The sequence below is a fragment of the Lynx canadensis genome, chromosome A2 (assembly GCF_007474595.2).
Source record: "Lynx canadensis isolate LIC74 chromosome A2, mLynCan4.pri.v2, whole genome shotgun sequence".
In the NCBI taxonomy this organism is placed as follows: Eukaryota; Metazoa; Chordata; class Mammalia; order Carnivora; family Felidae; genus Lynx; species Lynx canadensis.
Window position 1 is genome coordinate 18,035,634 of NC_044304.2, and position 16,797 is coordinate 18,052,430.

At 45.4% G+C, this 16,797-nt stretch overlaps 2 protein-coding genes across 8 annotated transcripts in view; both read right to left on the reverse strand.

Annotated features, from left to right (window-relative positions):
* Nucleotides 1–22: 22 nt before the first annotated feature.
* IMPDH2 (inosine monophosphate dehydrogenase 2) lies at nt 23–5,123 on the reverse strand. 2 transcript variants are annotated; one of them, XM_030306716.1, is made up of 15 exons: nt 4,948–5,123; nt 4,456–4,504; nt 4,133–4,234; nt 3,734–3,808; nt 3,212–3,418; nt 2,625–2,712; nt 2,352–2,551; nt 2,182–2,272; nt 1,994–2,089; nt 1,648–1,719; nt 838–981; nt 607–751; nt 365–508; nt 202–285; nt 23–99 (listed from the first exon to the last, which is right to left on the reverse strand). In XM_030306716.1, exons 1-15 carry the CDS (start codon nt 5,043–5,045, stop codon nt 78–80), a joined length of 1,617 nt encoding a protein of 538 aa, XP_030162576.1. In that variant the 5' UTR covers nt 5,046–5,123; the 3' UTR covers nt 23–77. The 2 variants fall into 2 exon arrangements, with proteins under 2 accessions (XP_030162576.1, XP_030162577.1); XM_030306717.1 differs by lacking the exon at nt 1,648–1,719 and having other exon boundaries at nt 4,948–5,121.
* A 255-nt stretch (nt 5,124–5,378) lies between these two features.
* QRICH1 (glutamine rich 1) overlaps nt 5,379–16,797 on the reverse strand; it is a 52,631-nt gene continuing 41,212 nt past the window's right edge. For all 6 annotated transcript variants that reach the window (XM_030306707.1, XM_030306711.1, XM_030306708.1 and 3 more), the window contains 6 exons: nt 16,627–16,781; nt 15,424–15,538; nt 8,911–9,019; nt 8,403–8,554; nt 7,991–8,081; nt 5,379–6,322 (listed from right to left, as the gene is read on the reverse strand). In XM_030306707.1, the coding sequence (XP_030162567.1) occupies nt 6,130–6,322; nt 7,991–8,081; nt 8,403–8,554; nt 8,911–9,019; nt 15,424–15,538; nt 16,627–16,781 (815 nt within the window). In that variant the 3' untranslated portion in view covers nt 5,379–6,129. The remainder of the gene's footprint in view (nt 6,323–7,990; nt 8,082–8,402; nt 8,555–8,910; nt 9,020–15,423; nt 15,539–16,626; nt 16,782–16,797) is intronic.

Here is a 16,797-nt window from a genome sequence, read left to right on the forward strand (position 1 = left end):
GTTGACCTCAAAGATCAGGCACTTTTTTTTTTCCCAAACTTTTATTGAAAAACCAAGGGGGTATGCCATATCCCTTTTCAGAAAAGCCTCTTCTCATACCTGTAAGCAGAATAACAAGCTGTGAGGTGCGGCAGGAGGAAAGAGGCACAGCAAAAACCTTTGCTCTGAAGGTAGATGGGTACAAAAGGGCTGGTCACTTACGAATGGAGGCTGTGGACACCACCTTCCACCTGAGCTGAGGATGTTCTCTTCTCAAACTTGAGTTCTCCAGAATACATCATGGCTCTGAAGAGGGACGGATGTCGGATGTGGGTAGCTGGCCCTCAACCACCCCCTCTACCCATGTTCAACTCCCCAAGCTTACCGGACTTGGGTCAAACTCTTGGCACCAATGTCTTGGCAGGAGTGCTGGATGCCAGCGATCAGGTAGGGGACAAATTTGTGGATGGACCCTTTGTCCTGCACAGCCCCAGACACCCCCTGAGCCACCTTGATTTTGTCAGCTTCACTGTGGGGAGAGGCAGGACAACACAAGCAAGGTCAAAGCATAGATGAAGCTGCCAGTACAAGGCTGTCAGCACAGGATAACTGACTTTCCTGTCCCACCTGAAATATCGGTTCTGGCTGCTGAGATGCTTGTCCATGGCATCAAGAGAACCCATACCACGATATTTCTTTAGCCGGATTCCATCAGAGAAGAAGTACTCGCCAGGGGCCTCAGTAGTAGCAGCCAGGAGGGAGCCCATCATAACTATGGACAGATGGGAGTGCTGGGGGCAGACTCTGAGTGGCATTAGGGAAAGAATCCCACCAAACTCCCTGGGTGCTGGGCCTCACCTGTGGAGGCCCCAAGGGCCAAGGCTTTAGCGATGTGGCCCACATTTTGGATTCCTCCATCAGCAATAACAGGAACACCAAAGCGCCGTGCATATTCTGACACCTTGTATACTGCTGTTGCTTGGGGCCGCCCGCAGGCCAGCACTATTGAGAGAGGAATATATGGGTGGATGGAATTAATGGGGACAGGCAAGGGGCCCTGTGGCCATAACTCAGCACCCAGGAGCTCTCAGCTACAGATGCACCAAGACTGCAGCTTGGCCGAGAGAGTCAAGTCTGGGATGGCTGCTGCCCCATCTGCCTTGAACAGTACAAATAGCTGTGATGGCCTCCACTCAATCCTGCATGTGCGCGTGCATGTGTGCGTGCATGTGTGCATGGCCCAGGGCAGCCTCAGGCACATGCAGTCAGCAGCCGGGAAAAGCCCCACCCACCTGGTATCAAGTGGACGTAGGGGGTCACCGTGCAGTTAGTAACCCAGAGGCCCACCCCTTCCTGCCTAGTTGGCAGCTCGGGCAAGATCAGGGGAGTGGTTGTGTAGAAGGAAGAGTGGCTTGTTGGTTCTTGAGCTGTGCCTACGATAGGAAATGTGGGCAGACTAGGGCCTACCTGGGAAGGAGATCCTGCCTTATGAGCACCCCGGGAAGAGGAGGGAGCTGTGTTTTCCAGCAGCCCCCAAAACCATGGTCTGTCATTCAGTTTGCCCTGCCCACCCATCAGCACCACAAACCCCGGGAGCTACAGCTACAGTCAACCAAGCAGCCGGGCAGTGGGCAGCTGGGCCGGGCCAGTGGGCCGGGCTGGACTTACTATAGCAGCCCGTGACAGTAGAAGGGCATTTGGGGCTGTGGGACTTTATGTCTGGAGGGATCTTGGGAGCCACTAAATAAAACAAACAGACCAGAGTTTAGAGAGGGTGCAGAGCAGGAGCAAGGAGGCCAGGCTAGGTGAGGGGTGGGGTGGGAGGGAGTGGCAGGTGAGGAATGACGAGCTCGTCTTCCAGCATGTCACCCATCCAAGGGGCCCATCTGGCCCTGGGGCTGCCCCTATTGGAGGACTCCGTATTGTTCCCACAAGAGCACTTGGCTCAGGCCATCTGGGACTAAGGGCCCTGTTGAAGCCAGAGTCTCTGAGGGCCTGCTGAAGCATTTCCTACCTTCCTGGGTGATGCAGATGGAGCCACTGCCCATGCCCACCCGCAGGGCATCTACGCCAGCATCAATGAGATTCTTGGCCTGAGCAGCTGTGACCACTACAACAGGGAAAAGCTTGTGTGAAGGTCTAAGTGGGAGCTTAGCTTCCCTCCTCTTGCCCCACGTCCTTCAGTGCCCAGTCTTGCCTCACCATTGCCTCCAATAACTTGGAGACTGGGGTATTTCTCTTTGATGTACTTGATCATGTTGATCTGGAAGATTGAGTTTCCCTGGGAAGAGTCCTGGGACAGAAAGAAAGTCCCAGTGAGACTGGTATTACAGCTGCCCCTACCACCCTACCCTGCCTATGTGACAACTCACCAAAACCACTACATCCACACCAGCCTGGGCTAGCAAGTCCAGCCGATACTTGTCATCTTCATGAGTGCCAATGGCTGCTCCACAGAGCAGCTGCTTCTTGGCATCTTTGGAGGCCAGTGGGTAATCCCGGTTCTTCTTCAGGTCTGTCCGGGCAATGATGGCTACCAGTTCATCATCTTCATTTACAATGGGTAACTTTCCTGGAGGTAGGGCAAATATATAAATCAGAACCCTGGTCTTTGGTTCCAGAACCCTTCCACCTCTAGGACTCACCTTTCTTGCTGCGCTGCAAAATTTCATTTGCTTCTTTCAATGTGATGCCTGCAGGAGCTACCACCAAGTCTTCCCTCTTCGTCATGATCTAGCAGTGAGGGGAGCTATGAGAAAAGGCCAGAGACCAGACTTCCCAACAGACCCTGCCCTAATACAGGAGGGAGGTTCCAAAGACCACCACGATCACACACCTGCACCCAAACCACCCTCCTCAAGTGAACCCAACAGTCTGTGCAATATAGTGGCAGGGGTGAAAATTCAGTAGAAAGGACAACATGGTACACAGAGCCTCCTGTTACATAGTGGAGAAAGAAATGCCATGCCAGAGCAATGACAAGAGAACTGGAAGAGGAGGTCGAAATTGATCCTTGAGTACTGCCTGCACCTTGGGGGTGGCAAACATTTGGGCCCATTCAGAGCCTCTGGTGGGGAAGAGATGCACGAACCCCATGAAGGGATCAGAAACCTGGCTGGGCACTCATCTTTTCTGGACTGCAAAGGCCCCCAGAGATGCCATTCAGGCAACAGAAACCTTGTCTTAAGCCTTAGCTGCTAGAGCTTGGCTTTGCTTTGTCAGTAGCACCTACCTCTTCCAAAAACCGGTCGTGCTCCTCCTCCTTGAGAAAATCAATGTCCCTTGAGGAAATGATGCCAACCAGGCGGCTTCCCATCCGTCCTGTGTCAGTGATCGGGATACCACAGAAACCATGCCGGGCTTTGGCTTCAAACACATCCCGCACTCGATCCTTGGGGCTGAGGACCACAGGGTCTGTGATGAATCCCTGCTCATATTTCTGGAAGGGATGGCAAGAATATTTCTGAACGGCCTTTACCAGTTTGAAGCCCGGGGTCTGTGCCAACTCCCCCCTCTGGCAGTGCCACAGGACCGAATCACAACTCAAACCCAGGAATAGGAAACACGGGTGGGCTGTAGGTACTGTCCACCTGGTCCTCTTCTGTTGACTAAGGACACAGGGTCTCATAGTCTTCTCAAGAATTGAACCCCAAAGTGGGGAAAAGATCAGGAGAATATATCCCCCATTCCCACCCCCCACTCCACCTCAATGCAGTTCCCAAGAGCTCTTGACCACTATCCTTGCCCTTCTGACCTTCACTTTCCGAACTTCGTTGGCTTGGAACTCCGGTGTACAGTTGTGGTGGATGAAACCAATACCACCTGTAAGCTGCATGATAAACAGAAGATAGTGAAAAAGTGACAAAGAGGTGCTCCTGGGTGGCTCAGTTGGTTAAGCATCTTGACTTCAGCTCAAGTCATGATCTCACGGGTTCATGGGTTTGAGCACCACGTAGGGCTCTCTGCTGTCAGCACGGAGCCCACTTCGGATCCTCTGACCCCTGTCTCTGCCCCTTCCCCACTCATTCTTTTTCTCTCAAAAATAAACTTTAAAAAGAAGAAAAAAGTAAAGAGTAAGAGCAGCATGACTCTATATGCCTTTGGGGAACAATGTGGGGCTCCTCCTTCTGTCCCTACATCCCGTCATGCTCACCGCCATTGCTATGGCCATGCCAGCCTCTGTGACTGTGTCCATGGGTGAGGAAACCAGTGGGGTCTTCAGAGTAATCTTTTTGGTCAGAGCAGAAGTCAGGTCCTGAGGAGATACAGCCAAGTAATGTGGGAAAGCACCTCATATGCCTCAGGGTGGTGCCAGATCCCCATAAATCAGGTGCCCTGCATGACATGCATGCCAATCAGACTATTCTACAGAATCTACCCCCAAGCCCAATTTGGTTTGGTTCAAGCTGAGAGGACAAGGCAAAGGAGTACCTTACCTAACCTGATGTTCAGGACCCAGTTTCTGGCGATACTCACCACCTGGTCTGCAGTGAAGTCGATGTACCCAGGGAGAATGAGAAAGTCACTATGGGGAAGGGGAATGAATTGGGAGTAAGGCTCAGGTTTAGGGCGGCTTAAGATTCCATCCCCACTGATCACATCAAAAGGCATTTGGGCCTAGAGGGCACTGCCCTAGCCCGTGTCACATTAAGAGAAGACAAATCACAAGGTGGAGATGTAGATAGGGGACCTTTTCTGCCACCTAGCTGTCAACAGCGACCCTGGCATCCTGACAACTCCATGTGCCGACAGAATGGAGCTTCTAGTCTGAAATCCCAAGCACTGCCAAGATGCCTCCTCCATTCCGCCCCACTTCAGATCTACCAAGTGGAGCCGGAGATGATGGGGGATTTTCCGCAACCTGTCCCCACGCCCGAGTCCCAGAGGGCTCAGTGGAAAACCCCACCCGGCCTCCCACCGCAGCGCGCCGCCCCTCTCCTCGCCCAGGTGAGCCCGCTAGGCCCGCACTTGTAGGTGAGGCCGTCCCCGCAGTTGAACAGCTGCTGTGCCGTAAGCCCGTCGTCTGGCACGTAGGACGTGCCCCCGCTAATCAGGTAGTCGGCCATAGCCAGCACCGGGCAAAGCCGCGTGTGTCCGAAGACCGCGCCGCAGAGGCCTCAGCCGTCTGGGCCGCGCCAATATAAACCCGCCGATATCGTCATTGCGCCCTGCGCGTCACTGACGTCAGGACGCAGTGCGACCAGGCGGAGCCTACGCGACTTCGGGGCGGGACTACCGAAGGAGCGCATGCGCATGCGCTAGGGCTTGTAGCCTTGTAGTTGGGTGTTACCGTGTCTGCTCCCTCCCACAAGACCTTGACCCGTTCAATTAGCAGGCAAGGCTTTGCTTCCACTGGCCCGCCGGGATCCTCCCAAATAAAGAGGCAATGTTCACTAGCATGTTGAAAAGACGTGCTTGTCATTCTTAATAAACAACTAGATTAAGAATACATAAGAGAAACAGAGTGGTATCTTTATATGATACACAAGTGTATGTTACAAGAATTCCATCAGGCACAGGAGCCTCAGGTTTAAGGCCTCAATGCTAGGCAAAAAAAAAAAAAAAAAAAAAAGGCATGGTAAAGTTTTTACTTTAACATCTAAAATGTCACTTGTCATAAAGGAGGGTGTAATAGAAATTGTCTTTAATAAATCATAATTGAAGTTCCCCTCATTTTCCTTCCATTAAGATGCTAAGTTTATGTCTGAGCATGAAGAAAGAAAAAGACGGTGGCTCCCCTGTGGTCAGCGACGTCTGCCAGTCAGAGTGGAAGCCAGCTGGGGAGATTCCCTGGAGGGTCCATCCATCACTAATTCCATCTTTCTAGAGTAAGGGAACGGGCCACATTTCTCCTAACAGTCCAAGCCCTTTTCCCAGGCCCCAGACAAAAAAGAAAAAGCCAGCCAGCCACTTTCTAGGACATCTGGCTTTTCAGGAAACCCAGCACCCCCACGGGCTGAGGAATCTGCCGCAGATTTACGGAGACGCACAGGAGGCAAAGTTTCCTTTTACATTTTAAACAGAAGCAGTCTGAAAGGCTTCATAACTACACCAATAAAAAAAAAGAAAAAATGGAGGCCTCTTCTTTAGTGTGAAAGTCTGTCCATTTTTTTTCCTGGATCATCTCCCTTGCACCATGGCTTAGGCATCTCAGTGCATGGTGCTTGCGTTGGCCACTGCAATGGCCTCCTGAATTTCTCGTATCACCAGGATCCGAGTCAGCATCTGTCCCATCTGTTCTCTGCTGATAGGCTGGACCGAGTACCAGATTGGGCTATTGGGGGCCACCACTGGCTCGGGCGTCAGATAAAAGGTGTCATTCCGGCCTTTCACACTCTGGGGGCTGAAAAATATATCAGTAAAAGCTGGGTAAAACCACAATAGTCTCAACCCTCCCACATTGGAATCTACTGGACAGATGCTGTCTGCAAAAGTTGGGAAGACAGCAGCTCTTGGAGGTATGGTATCATAGCTACTGAATTCCATGCAGCCAACACATATTACCTCTAGGACCTCCTTTGGGGCTACTGCAAATGTCAGTAATAGGCTACCTCCCTTCCACTCCTCCCTTACATGCTGCCAGCTGTGAATATCTCTGAGTGACACCTAAGGATGTGAGGTTCATCTTCTTGAGTCCAACTATATCCCACCTGGAACCAATTTCACCACTTACAAGGTCATCTCCAAGTCTTTCCTCATGTTGTTTGCCTCTACCCAATCCACTGACAATTCCTCAATTTTACCTAAGGGACTCTATCTGCCTTCCCAGCTTGGCTAAGATGCTGGGACCCTTACTTAGGCTCACACTCTACCCCTTCAATGTTTTGCTGTACTTATTAGCACATGTCACTGTCTAAACAGTTACATTCACCCATCCACTCAAGATTTATCAAAGGGCCACTGTGTGCCAGGTCTGCACTAGGAGCTGGTGTTCAAGAAATGAGCAAAATCCAAGACTTCCCACCTTATGGAGCTTACAGGTAAGAGGAGAGATAGTCAACAATTAGATAAATACACACAAAATGACAATCAGTGATAAATGCTACAAAGGAAAGAGCCCAAAAGAACAGGTAGGGAATCTGGAAATGCTTCCCTAATAAAGCTGAGAAGAGGATTGATAGGAGCCAACTAGCCAAATATGGGGGCCCGTAGCGGGTGGGGAAGGCCTGCCCAACAGGGAAAAATGTTTTTAATGTTTATTTATTATTGAGAGACCGACACAGAGCATGAGCATGGGAGGGGCAGAGAGAGGGGAAGACACAGAATTTGAAGCAGGTTCCAGGCTCTGAGCTGTCAGTACAGAGCCCGACGTAGGGCTGGAACTCACAAACCACGAGATCATGACCTGAGCCAAAGTTGGACACTTTACCAACTGAGCCACCCAGGCGCCCCATCAACAGGGAAAATTTCTATGCTGAGGCCTGCGGGCAGGGAGAGCATGAGGTCCTTGAGTGGAGAGAAGCCAGCATGGCTAGAGAGCCAAGAGCTACATGGACATGAGATGAGCAAGGGGAGTATACGAAAGGCCTTGTTGGCAACATTAAGATTACTCTTCTTTATATAATAAACTAAAACCACCGAAGGTTTTAGTCTAAGTAACATGTAAAGAACTATAGCACAGAAATATCATTTTGGCATTGCTGTAGAGATGACATGTCAAACTGAAAGGGCAAGACAGCAAAAGCAAAGAAAATGAATCCCCTCTAGATTGATGTTGCTAGTGACAAAGGTCAAGGACAGGAAGATGTTAGGCTATGCTATGTGATGGAAGCCACTTCTCTATACTTTCCTCCCTCTACCTTCATTCCCCTCTCCAAGACAGGGGACCATATAAAATTACAATGCTGGTCATTCCACATGTTTTTGGGAAACCAGTAAGGTTGCTTCTATATTTAGCTTTTGGGAAGTGTGTATTTACTCTCAGTTCGTGACTAAAGAATGCCTTTGTATACAGGTACAGTGCATGCATGCACACACACACAGTCCCCCAGCCACCATAAAGCTTCCTCACCATTTAAAGAGGTAGAAATCGTAGAGCTTGATGGGACATCTCAGTGGATTCTCTGGATTTTCCGTCTGTTCTGCATACATGTCATCTGTAACTACAAAACACACCCCCAACACCAGAGACATGGCATCAGACTGCTTTAGCTTAGGCCCAGATTAGGAACCTTAGGCTTCTAGCCATCCCAAACTAGACTTATTGGGAGGAAAAATGGTGTGAGGCATGAAGGGAAAGTATGAAAGGAAAAAGCAGCAATCATTTCTGGGGCATCTCTGCTTCTAGAAGAGTTTGAAGTTTCTGGCTGGGGAGAAGGGAATGGAGAATTCTTATCCAGCAAATCCCAACCTTCACACTAATCACTAGTCCCCCGGCACAAGGACAGGGCAGGACAAGTTGCACCTGTTTCCGTAGCCCCTACCTTTCTGGCCAGTCTGGTGTATCCCAAGTGCCTTCAGGTACCGAATACTCGTGCTTTTATCCTTAGGATTAGAGGGGTTCTTCTTTGTCTGTCGCAAAACCTTGGAGAAGGCCAGCTTCATATGCTGGTCCACTGTCTTCAAAAGGAAGTATCTGCACCACAAGTGAAAGCAAGGCAAAGGGAGGGGTGCCAGGAGGAGACCATGACTCAGCCTCTGCCATCAGTGTCTCGGAGGAGCTGATGCACACACTCCCAGGATCTGGGCAGGCCCACACCCAAAAACACTGTCTAGTGGAGGAACCACATCAAGACTGATGGCAGGGGTCTGGCAAGGCTGTCTGCCTCACTGGTCACCACACAAATGTAGCCAAATGGGGCTGAAGGCTTTCAGTAGCCCAGATGCTCTCAAATGTGTCAAAGGAATTCCTAAGTCTACCTGGATAGTTTCCACCCTCTTCACTGGGCAGATGCCAGCAGTGGCTAAGCATAGAGCTTCTAGAACACTTACTTGGTGTTAAAGAACATGAGGGTGGTCAGCAGGGTGGAAGGGGAGTGAGCCCCGAGCTGCTTGCACTCCCACAGCATCTCCTCAGTCACGTGGCTGGGCAGGACATAGCCTAGGAGGAATAGAGTACTGCTACAACAAGACGATGGGAGAAGGGCCCTCAGAGGTGCAGGATGGGAAGTGGGAGGCACAAGGACCACACAGGAGTACAAGTTTACCAGAAAAATCTCCCTAGGGAATGGCAGAATCACCTGGAAGCTTGAAACACAGATGCCTGGGTTTCAGCCCAAGTTTCTGGGATGGGACCTCATAATGTGCATTTCTAACAAGTTCCTGAGAACCAGTGCCCTATATGATTCTTACCTGATGTTAATTCTTCCTCTAATCCAAGATTACAATTGGGCAAAAGAACATAGTGTAACACCCAAAACTATAAATCAAACTCTGCATATATGCATACTTCTCTAGAAAAAGGGTATGGAGCTTTCATCGTATTTTTTTAAAGGTGTCAAGGGGTGTTTTCCACCTCTAAAAAGCAAGCTCATTCTCATTCCCTGTCTGGATAAAGGGGAGAATGATATTCAGAACTATTACAGGGTTCTCCCACAGGGAAGGTCTAACTTTAAGACGCTGGTTCATAAGCAAACTGAGGGCTGGGCAGGGGCAAAGGCCAATGTTTGATCAAAAGCCCTGTGCAGCCAGGTCTATGTGAACAGAAGATGACACTTAGGTTGATCACCAAGCCCCCATCATGTGTTCATTCAACAGTCAATGTACCAGTGTTTATGTGCCAGGCACTGAGGCCCTGGTGAAACAGTATTCTCCTGCAGGAGTTTCAGGAATTCTCCAAGCAGACAGTGAGGATGCCACATCCTAGGAGCAGGGAAAGAAATATTCTGCCCAACACATTCCTCTTCTCTACTCTTGCGAAAGCTGGTCCTCTAAGTCCATTAGTGCACTCCCATCTCTTTCTGGCAGCACTATCTCTACTCTTCTGTTTTGTGGCCCACTGGCAATACGATAAGATTCCCTGCCCTCAAAATATCTGAAGCAGATGAGTGGCACAAGACAGCCCTGTTTGGGGAAGGCCAGAGCTAAAAGTGGTCCCACACATACCTTAGCATGCACTATTTTCTTTGGGTTCACTTCACTCTGCCAACTGGTAGTGTCTCTTCCCTAGCTTTACCCACTTCCTAACACAACTTAAACTGAACTTTAGTGTCTAAAAACCAGGACTCCTGGCATGGGAGAAGGGAGATGCAGAGACATCATATAAAAAGCCTTGTAGTTCTGAATCTGAACTGCAGGTATCAAAATGATTTTTTTTTTTTTTTTTAGTTCTGCCCCCCTGAAAGGCCTAGAAACAATGACCAACCCAGAAGCAATGAACACCCCTATGCTACTTAAAATACCATTTACCACTAAAAGGAACCAGGTTCTATGCTGAACTGACCAATTCTATACTGAGGCAGAAAACAGAAAATGTCCAAGATGAGCATGGAATATCTGGAAAATCAGAAATCAAGGAAGTAGGGCCATGTCAAAAGAACTTAAAAGCCAATTTAAAGAGGCTCCAAATGGCCAAAGACAGAACAATCTGCACATCAAAAAAGATTACCTGCAATGGAGTAAACTATACTAAATATGTTTAAATCCATCAGTTCACAAGGATTCTTTAAAAAGTGAATTGGTCATCACTGGATGAAGTATGGAGTAATGGAGTAAACCATACTAAATATGTTTAAATCCATCAGTTCATAAGGATTCTTTAAAAAGTGAATTGGTCATCACTGGATGAAACCAGTGAACCAATTCATTACTGTAAAAACTGCTAAACAAAGGAGAAGAAACAAGCCCTTATCCTGCCTCTACTATAAAATCCATAATCTATACTGCTAGGCATTGAAAGAGTGATCAGGAGAAAGTTGTGCTCTGTATTTCAGCTAATAACGAAGAAGTAGTAACATCAGAATACCACTGTTTGCAACTCCTAATGAATGAATGGACCTAGATATTATGGGTATCAGATGGAAGTATATAGCCCATCTATGATGTCTCCTTCCAAAAAGGAAACACAAAATTCAAAACCCCATCAATGAAGTCTTTATCTGCAACTATCTGCAACATTTACAGTTATGTGAATACAAGGAACAGAAAACTATACTAAACTACAATATGGGGATGTAATCAGACTGACAATTTAAAAGGCTACTTTCTTCTATAAATAAATTGCAAAAAAAAAAAAAAAAAAGAATTAAGGAATCAAGGGGAAAACTAAAGATTAAAGCTAAATATTAAAAGACATACCAGCAATTTCAATGTGCGGATCTTATTTGCACCTTGGCTCAAAACAAAGTCAAGACATTTTTGAGACATTAGAAATTTGAACAAAGGGTAGATTTTTATGACATTATGGAATTATATCCCCCCCCCAGTATAATAAAGGCATCATGTGTCAAACATACTAAAATATTTATGAATAAAGTGTCTAGGAGTTACTTCAAAATAATATGGGAAGGGAAAAAAACAGATGGGGTACCTATGACACAAGATTTGCCATGGACAATGGGTACAAGGGAGTGTCATTTATCTCAAGTTTACTTTTATATATGCTTAAAATTTCCACAATGCAATTTTTATTTATTTATTTATTTTTTTTTTAATTTTTTTTTCAACATTTTTATTTATTTTTGGGACAGAGAGAGACAGAGCGTGAATGGGGGAGGGGCACAGAGAGAGGGAGACACAGAATCGGAAACAGGCTCCAGGCTCTGAGCCATCAGCCCCGAGCCTGACGCGGGGCTCGAACTCACGGACCGCGAGATCGTGACCTGGCTGAAGTCGGACGCTTAACCGACTGCGCCACCCAGGCGCCCCCAATGCAATTTTTAAAAAGCAAAGTTTGGGGGCGCCTGGGTGGCTCAGTCGGTTACGCATCCGACTTCAGCTCAGGTCACGATCTCGCGGTCCGTGAGTTCGAGCCCCGCGTCGGGCTCTGGGCTGATGGCTCAGAGCCTGGAGCCTGCTTCCGATTCTGTGTCTCCCTCTCTCTCTGCCCCTCCCCCATTCATGCTCTGTCTCTCTCTGTCTCAAAAATAAATAAACATTAAAAAAAAAAAAAAAAGCAAAGTTTGCACAGCCACACTTGGCTTGAAAATTTGCACATCATGTAGAGTGATTCACTTATTTGGTTTCTGTTCTAATGATAGTCCCTCAGAAAGGACTCTTTCCTAATGCCCTTAAAACTTTCCATTCCCCTGTGCTTGGTTCAAGTCACTTAATCATATACACTGTCTTCCCCCTATTAGACTATAAGTTCCATTTTATTCATTATAATATTATATCATCTACACCTGAAATGCTACTTGGCACATAACAGGCAAGCAAAAACTATTTGCTTGAAAAGGAATTTTTCTTTTAGGGGTGTCTGGGTGGCTCAGTCAGTTAAGCATCTGGCACTTAATTTCAGCTCAGGTTATGATCTCATGATTTGTGAGTTTGAGCCCTGTGTCTGGCTCTGCTCTGTCAGCGCGGAGCCTGATTGGGATTCTCTCTCTCTTCACTCTCTCTCTGCCCCTACCCAGTTCATGCGCTCTCTCTCTCTAAATAAAATAAATAAGTTAACTAAATGAAATACCTATTTTTTAAAGGTTAAGCGTGTAACTGTGTGGTGATGGATGTTAACTAAACTAGATCATTATGCAAGATCTACACATATCAAATCATTATGTTGTATACCTAAAACTAACATAATGCTTTATGTCAATTATCTCAATTTTGTTTTCATTTTAAAATTCCTGTTAGATAAATGCAAAAAGTAAATAAATAAAAATAAATAAAAAACAATTGGCAAAGCCAGGATTAAAACTCAGATATTCATGTGAATATAAACTTTTCAACTCATCTGGGTAAATACTAATAAGGAGGACAACTACTAGATCATAAGGTAAGAAAATGTTTACTTTTTTTTTTTTTTATATTTCTAATATTTATTTTTAAAATTTTTTTTTTTTTTTTTTTTACTTTTGAGAGAGAGAGAGAGTGAGTAAGTATAGGGGAGGGGCAGAAAGGGAGGGAGACAGGGAATCCGAAGCAGGTTCCAGGCTCTGAGCTGTCAGCACAGAGCCTGATGCGGGACTTGAAGCCATGAGCAGAGAGATTGTGACCTGGGATGAGGTCAGATGCTTAACCCACTGAGCCACCCAGGCACCCCTCATGTTTATTTCTGAGAGAGACAGAGACAGAGAGCAAAGGAAGGGCAGAGAAGAGGGGGACAGAGGATCTGAAGCAGGCTCCATCCCAATAACAGCCTGATGCAGGGCCTGAACCCATGAACCGTGAGATCATGACCTGAGCTGAAGTTGGACACTTAACCAACTGAGCCACCTAGGCACTCCAGAAAATGTTTACTTAAAAAAAAAAAAAAAAAAAAAAAAAAAAAGGCCAAACTGCTTATAAAGGGATTGTACCATTCTGCATTCCCACCAGCAACGAATGAGCATTCTTGTCCTCCCTATCCAGCAATTGGGCCTACCACTGCTTGTGATTTTAGCCTTTCTAATGGGTGTATATAGTGGTATCTCATTTTAATTTGCAGTTTCCTGATGATATCTAATGATAAGCATCTTCATATACTTATCTACCACCTGTGTTATCTTTTTTGGTGAGGAATCTGTTTAGATCTTTCCCTTTTTTTTGGTCCAGGTTGTTTTTTATTGTTGAGCGTTAAGAGTTCTTTGTATATTTTGGATACCAGTTCTTTATCAGGTATGAGTTTTGCAAATATTTTCTCCCAGTTTGTGGCTTGTCTTTTCATTCTCTTAACAGTGTCTTTAACAGAACATAAACCTTTAATTTTAACGAAGTCCAACTTATCAATTATTTTCTTTCATGGACTATACTTTTTGGTGGTATATCCAAAAAGTTACTACCAAACCCAAGGTCACCTAGATTTTCTCCTATGTTATCTTCTAGGAGTTTTATAGTTTTGTGTTTTACATTTAGGTCTATGACCCATTTTCAGTTAATTTTATGAAAGGTGTAAGGTCTCCATCTAGATTCATTTTTTGGTATGTGGATGTCCCGTTGTTCCAGCACCATTTGTTGAAAAGACTATTCTTTGTCCACTGAACTGCCTTTACTCTTTTGTTAAAGATCAGTTGGTTATATTTCTGTGACTCTACCTCTGGGCTCTCTATTCTTTCACCAAAAACCTGCACACAATGTTTACAGCAGCTTTATTCGTAATTGCCAAAATCTGGAAACAACAAAGATGTCCTTCAATAGGTGAATGGATAAACAAATTGTGTGGTACATCCATACAATGGTATATTATTCAGAAGTAAAAATAAATGAGCTATCAAGCCATGAAAAGACACACAGGAACATTAAATGCATATTGCTAAGTCAAAGAAATAAATCTGAAATAGCTACATACTGAATTATTCCAACTATATGACATTCTGGAAAAGGCAAAACTATGGAGACAGTGAAAAGATCAGTGATTGCAGAGATTTGGGGACGGAGGGGATAAATAGGTGGAGCACAGAGGATTTTAGGGCCCTGAAACTTCTGTATGATACTGCAACTGTAGATACATGCCATTATACATTTGTTGAAACCCACAGAATGTATAACAGGAGGAGTGAACCCTAATGTAAACTACAGACTTCTGTAGTGTGTCAATAATGGCTCATCAATTATAGCAAATACATCATATGAATACAAAATATTAAATAATACAGGGAAGAGTGTGTGAGGGAGTATATGGGAATTCTCTACCTCCTGCTAATTTTTTCTGTAAACCTAAAAGTGCTCTAAAAAGATAAAAATTTATTAAAAAATAAAACCCCAAATACCTCAGACATTCTACTCTAAGACTCTTGTTCTTTCAGGAGTTTTATGAGTAAAGCAAAAATTATGCTCTATATATGTAGAACATATGTTCAAACATATGGGAAAAAAATCTCCAGTATGTAACATGAGCAACCTATATGAAAGAGTTCGTAATTCTTAAGTTTTGCAATGATTCTAATTTTAATCAATAAAATTTTTTTAAATGTTTTATTTATTTTTGAGAGATTGAGTGCATGCGTGAGAAGGGGAAGGGCAGAGAGAGAGGGAGACACAGAATCCAAAGCAGGCTCCAGGCTGAGCACCGAGCCCACCACAGGGCTCGAACTCACGAACGAACCATGAGATCATGACCTGAGCCGAAATCAGACACTTAACTGACTGAGCCACCCAGGCACCCCAATAAATTTTAATTAAAACAAAGAGAAGAGTAACAACCCAAGGCTCTGCATGCCCCCCGTGTCCTGGCCACACTGGGACCAGGGGTTTCTCTGTCTGATGTGCAGTGCCCCTTCAGTATCAGGCCAAGCAGTACAGAAGTTCATGCTGGTGCCAAGGATTTATAGCCTCCTCACCCACATGCTGTCATAGCCAGCCACAAAAACAGCTGATCTTTTATAAACCCAGGTGGGAAAGACATCCAAGGACTAGGAAGACTCTTACCAAGTGGAGTGACTCGGGGCTGAACATCTTTCAGAACTTCATGTAGCCACTCCGTGAATCGAACATAATAAAGATCGGAGAAAATGTCATCAACCCTTCCATTTTCAAAAAGATACTAAAAGAAAAACAATAAAAGTTGTTGGTAGTCTCCTGAGTAAAACTTTCAGGGTAAATAAACACTGTATCACTACCACTCCCTATCTGTTTCTGCTTCCTTAACAAACCAACACAACAGGTCAAAAATGTCCAGCATGTGACGCTTCCACAGCACACTTCAAATCATGTGAAATGACTCTCACAACACTCTAGAGAGTAGGGTCAAAGGGGCAGATTTTGTGAATACTATTTCTCCCAGATAAGGCACTGTCTTGTGATAGCAAAAAAACAATACAGGCTCTGGGGCCAGCCTCTTATTAGCTACAGTGTAAGTTAAATAACTCATCTGAGTATTTCAACTTTTGGGGCTCAGTTTCTTTGTAAATGGAAAGGACTGTGCCAGCCTTCTAGGACTAAGGAGAGCATGGAATGAAACAGAGCATGTAAAGCAATCCACTCAGTGCCCTGGGTGACTGGGAAGAAAGAGGAACAAACTGGGGGGCAGACTTTTCTCAGGCCCAGGCAACAGGGTGGTCCCAACCAGCAAGTGCTTGCATCATACCGTGGGGTTTCTCCACAAGAGCATTCACACACTAAGAAATCCGCCTTTGTTCTCTTAAACTGCCAGTTCTAAGACAAGTTTCCCTGTTATGTTTCACGTTAGATGTCCTGAAAGCCCAACTACAGCTGTATATTCTAGCTAGACTCTCGAATAATTATTCTGTGTTAATGCAGGGAACAATGAGAAAATGGGCTGAATGTTAGCACCAGATTTTATTTTGGATAAATTACTTTTATGCAAACCATGTATTTACTTTTAATGAAAAGTGTTATATACAAATCCTTTGTGATTAAAAAGTTTTAATATACCAAACATTTTAACAAAAATTTCTCTAGATGACAGAATTACATATGATGTCTATTTTATTTTTTTGAAGTGAACATGTTAGGTCTTTTGCAATTTTAAAAGATGTACATTTAAAAACTTATTATATAGTTGAAAGAAAACTTCACTATAATCACTTGCTTATCATTTTACTAATTTGAGTAACCAGCAAATACCCAATGGGAACAGCTCAAACATGTTCCTGCGAAGTTGTTTCCTACCTTTTGAATACACAGGAAAATATAGTAGAGCACATCTGGATCATAGGGTTCACCTTCTCCATTTCGAGCTTCTCTTGTCATTAGACAGAGCCCATAATTCAACTCAGCCACAGCAGAAGAGATGAGATCTTCCTGGAATCGAAGCAGTTGGCGCCCTGCAACACAAGCCAA

What these genes read in the sequence shown, in the direction of transcription:
- IMPDH2 (XM_030306716.1), bottom strand. Translation starts at nt 5,045, where the DNA reads ATGGCCGACTACCTGATTAGCGGGGGCACGTCCTACGTGCCAGACGAC. An exon ending in CCAAGTTATTGGAGGCAATG is followed by an intron (nt 2,090 to 2,181) that starts GTGAGGCAAGAC and finishes TCCCTGTTGTAG; the next exon opens with TGGTCACAGCTGCTCAGGCC. An exon ending in TACTGTCACGGGCTGCTATA is followed by an intron (nt 982 to 1,647) that starts GTAAGTCCAGCC and finishes CTCTCTCAATAG; the next exon opens with TGCTGGCCTGCGGGCGGCCC.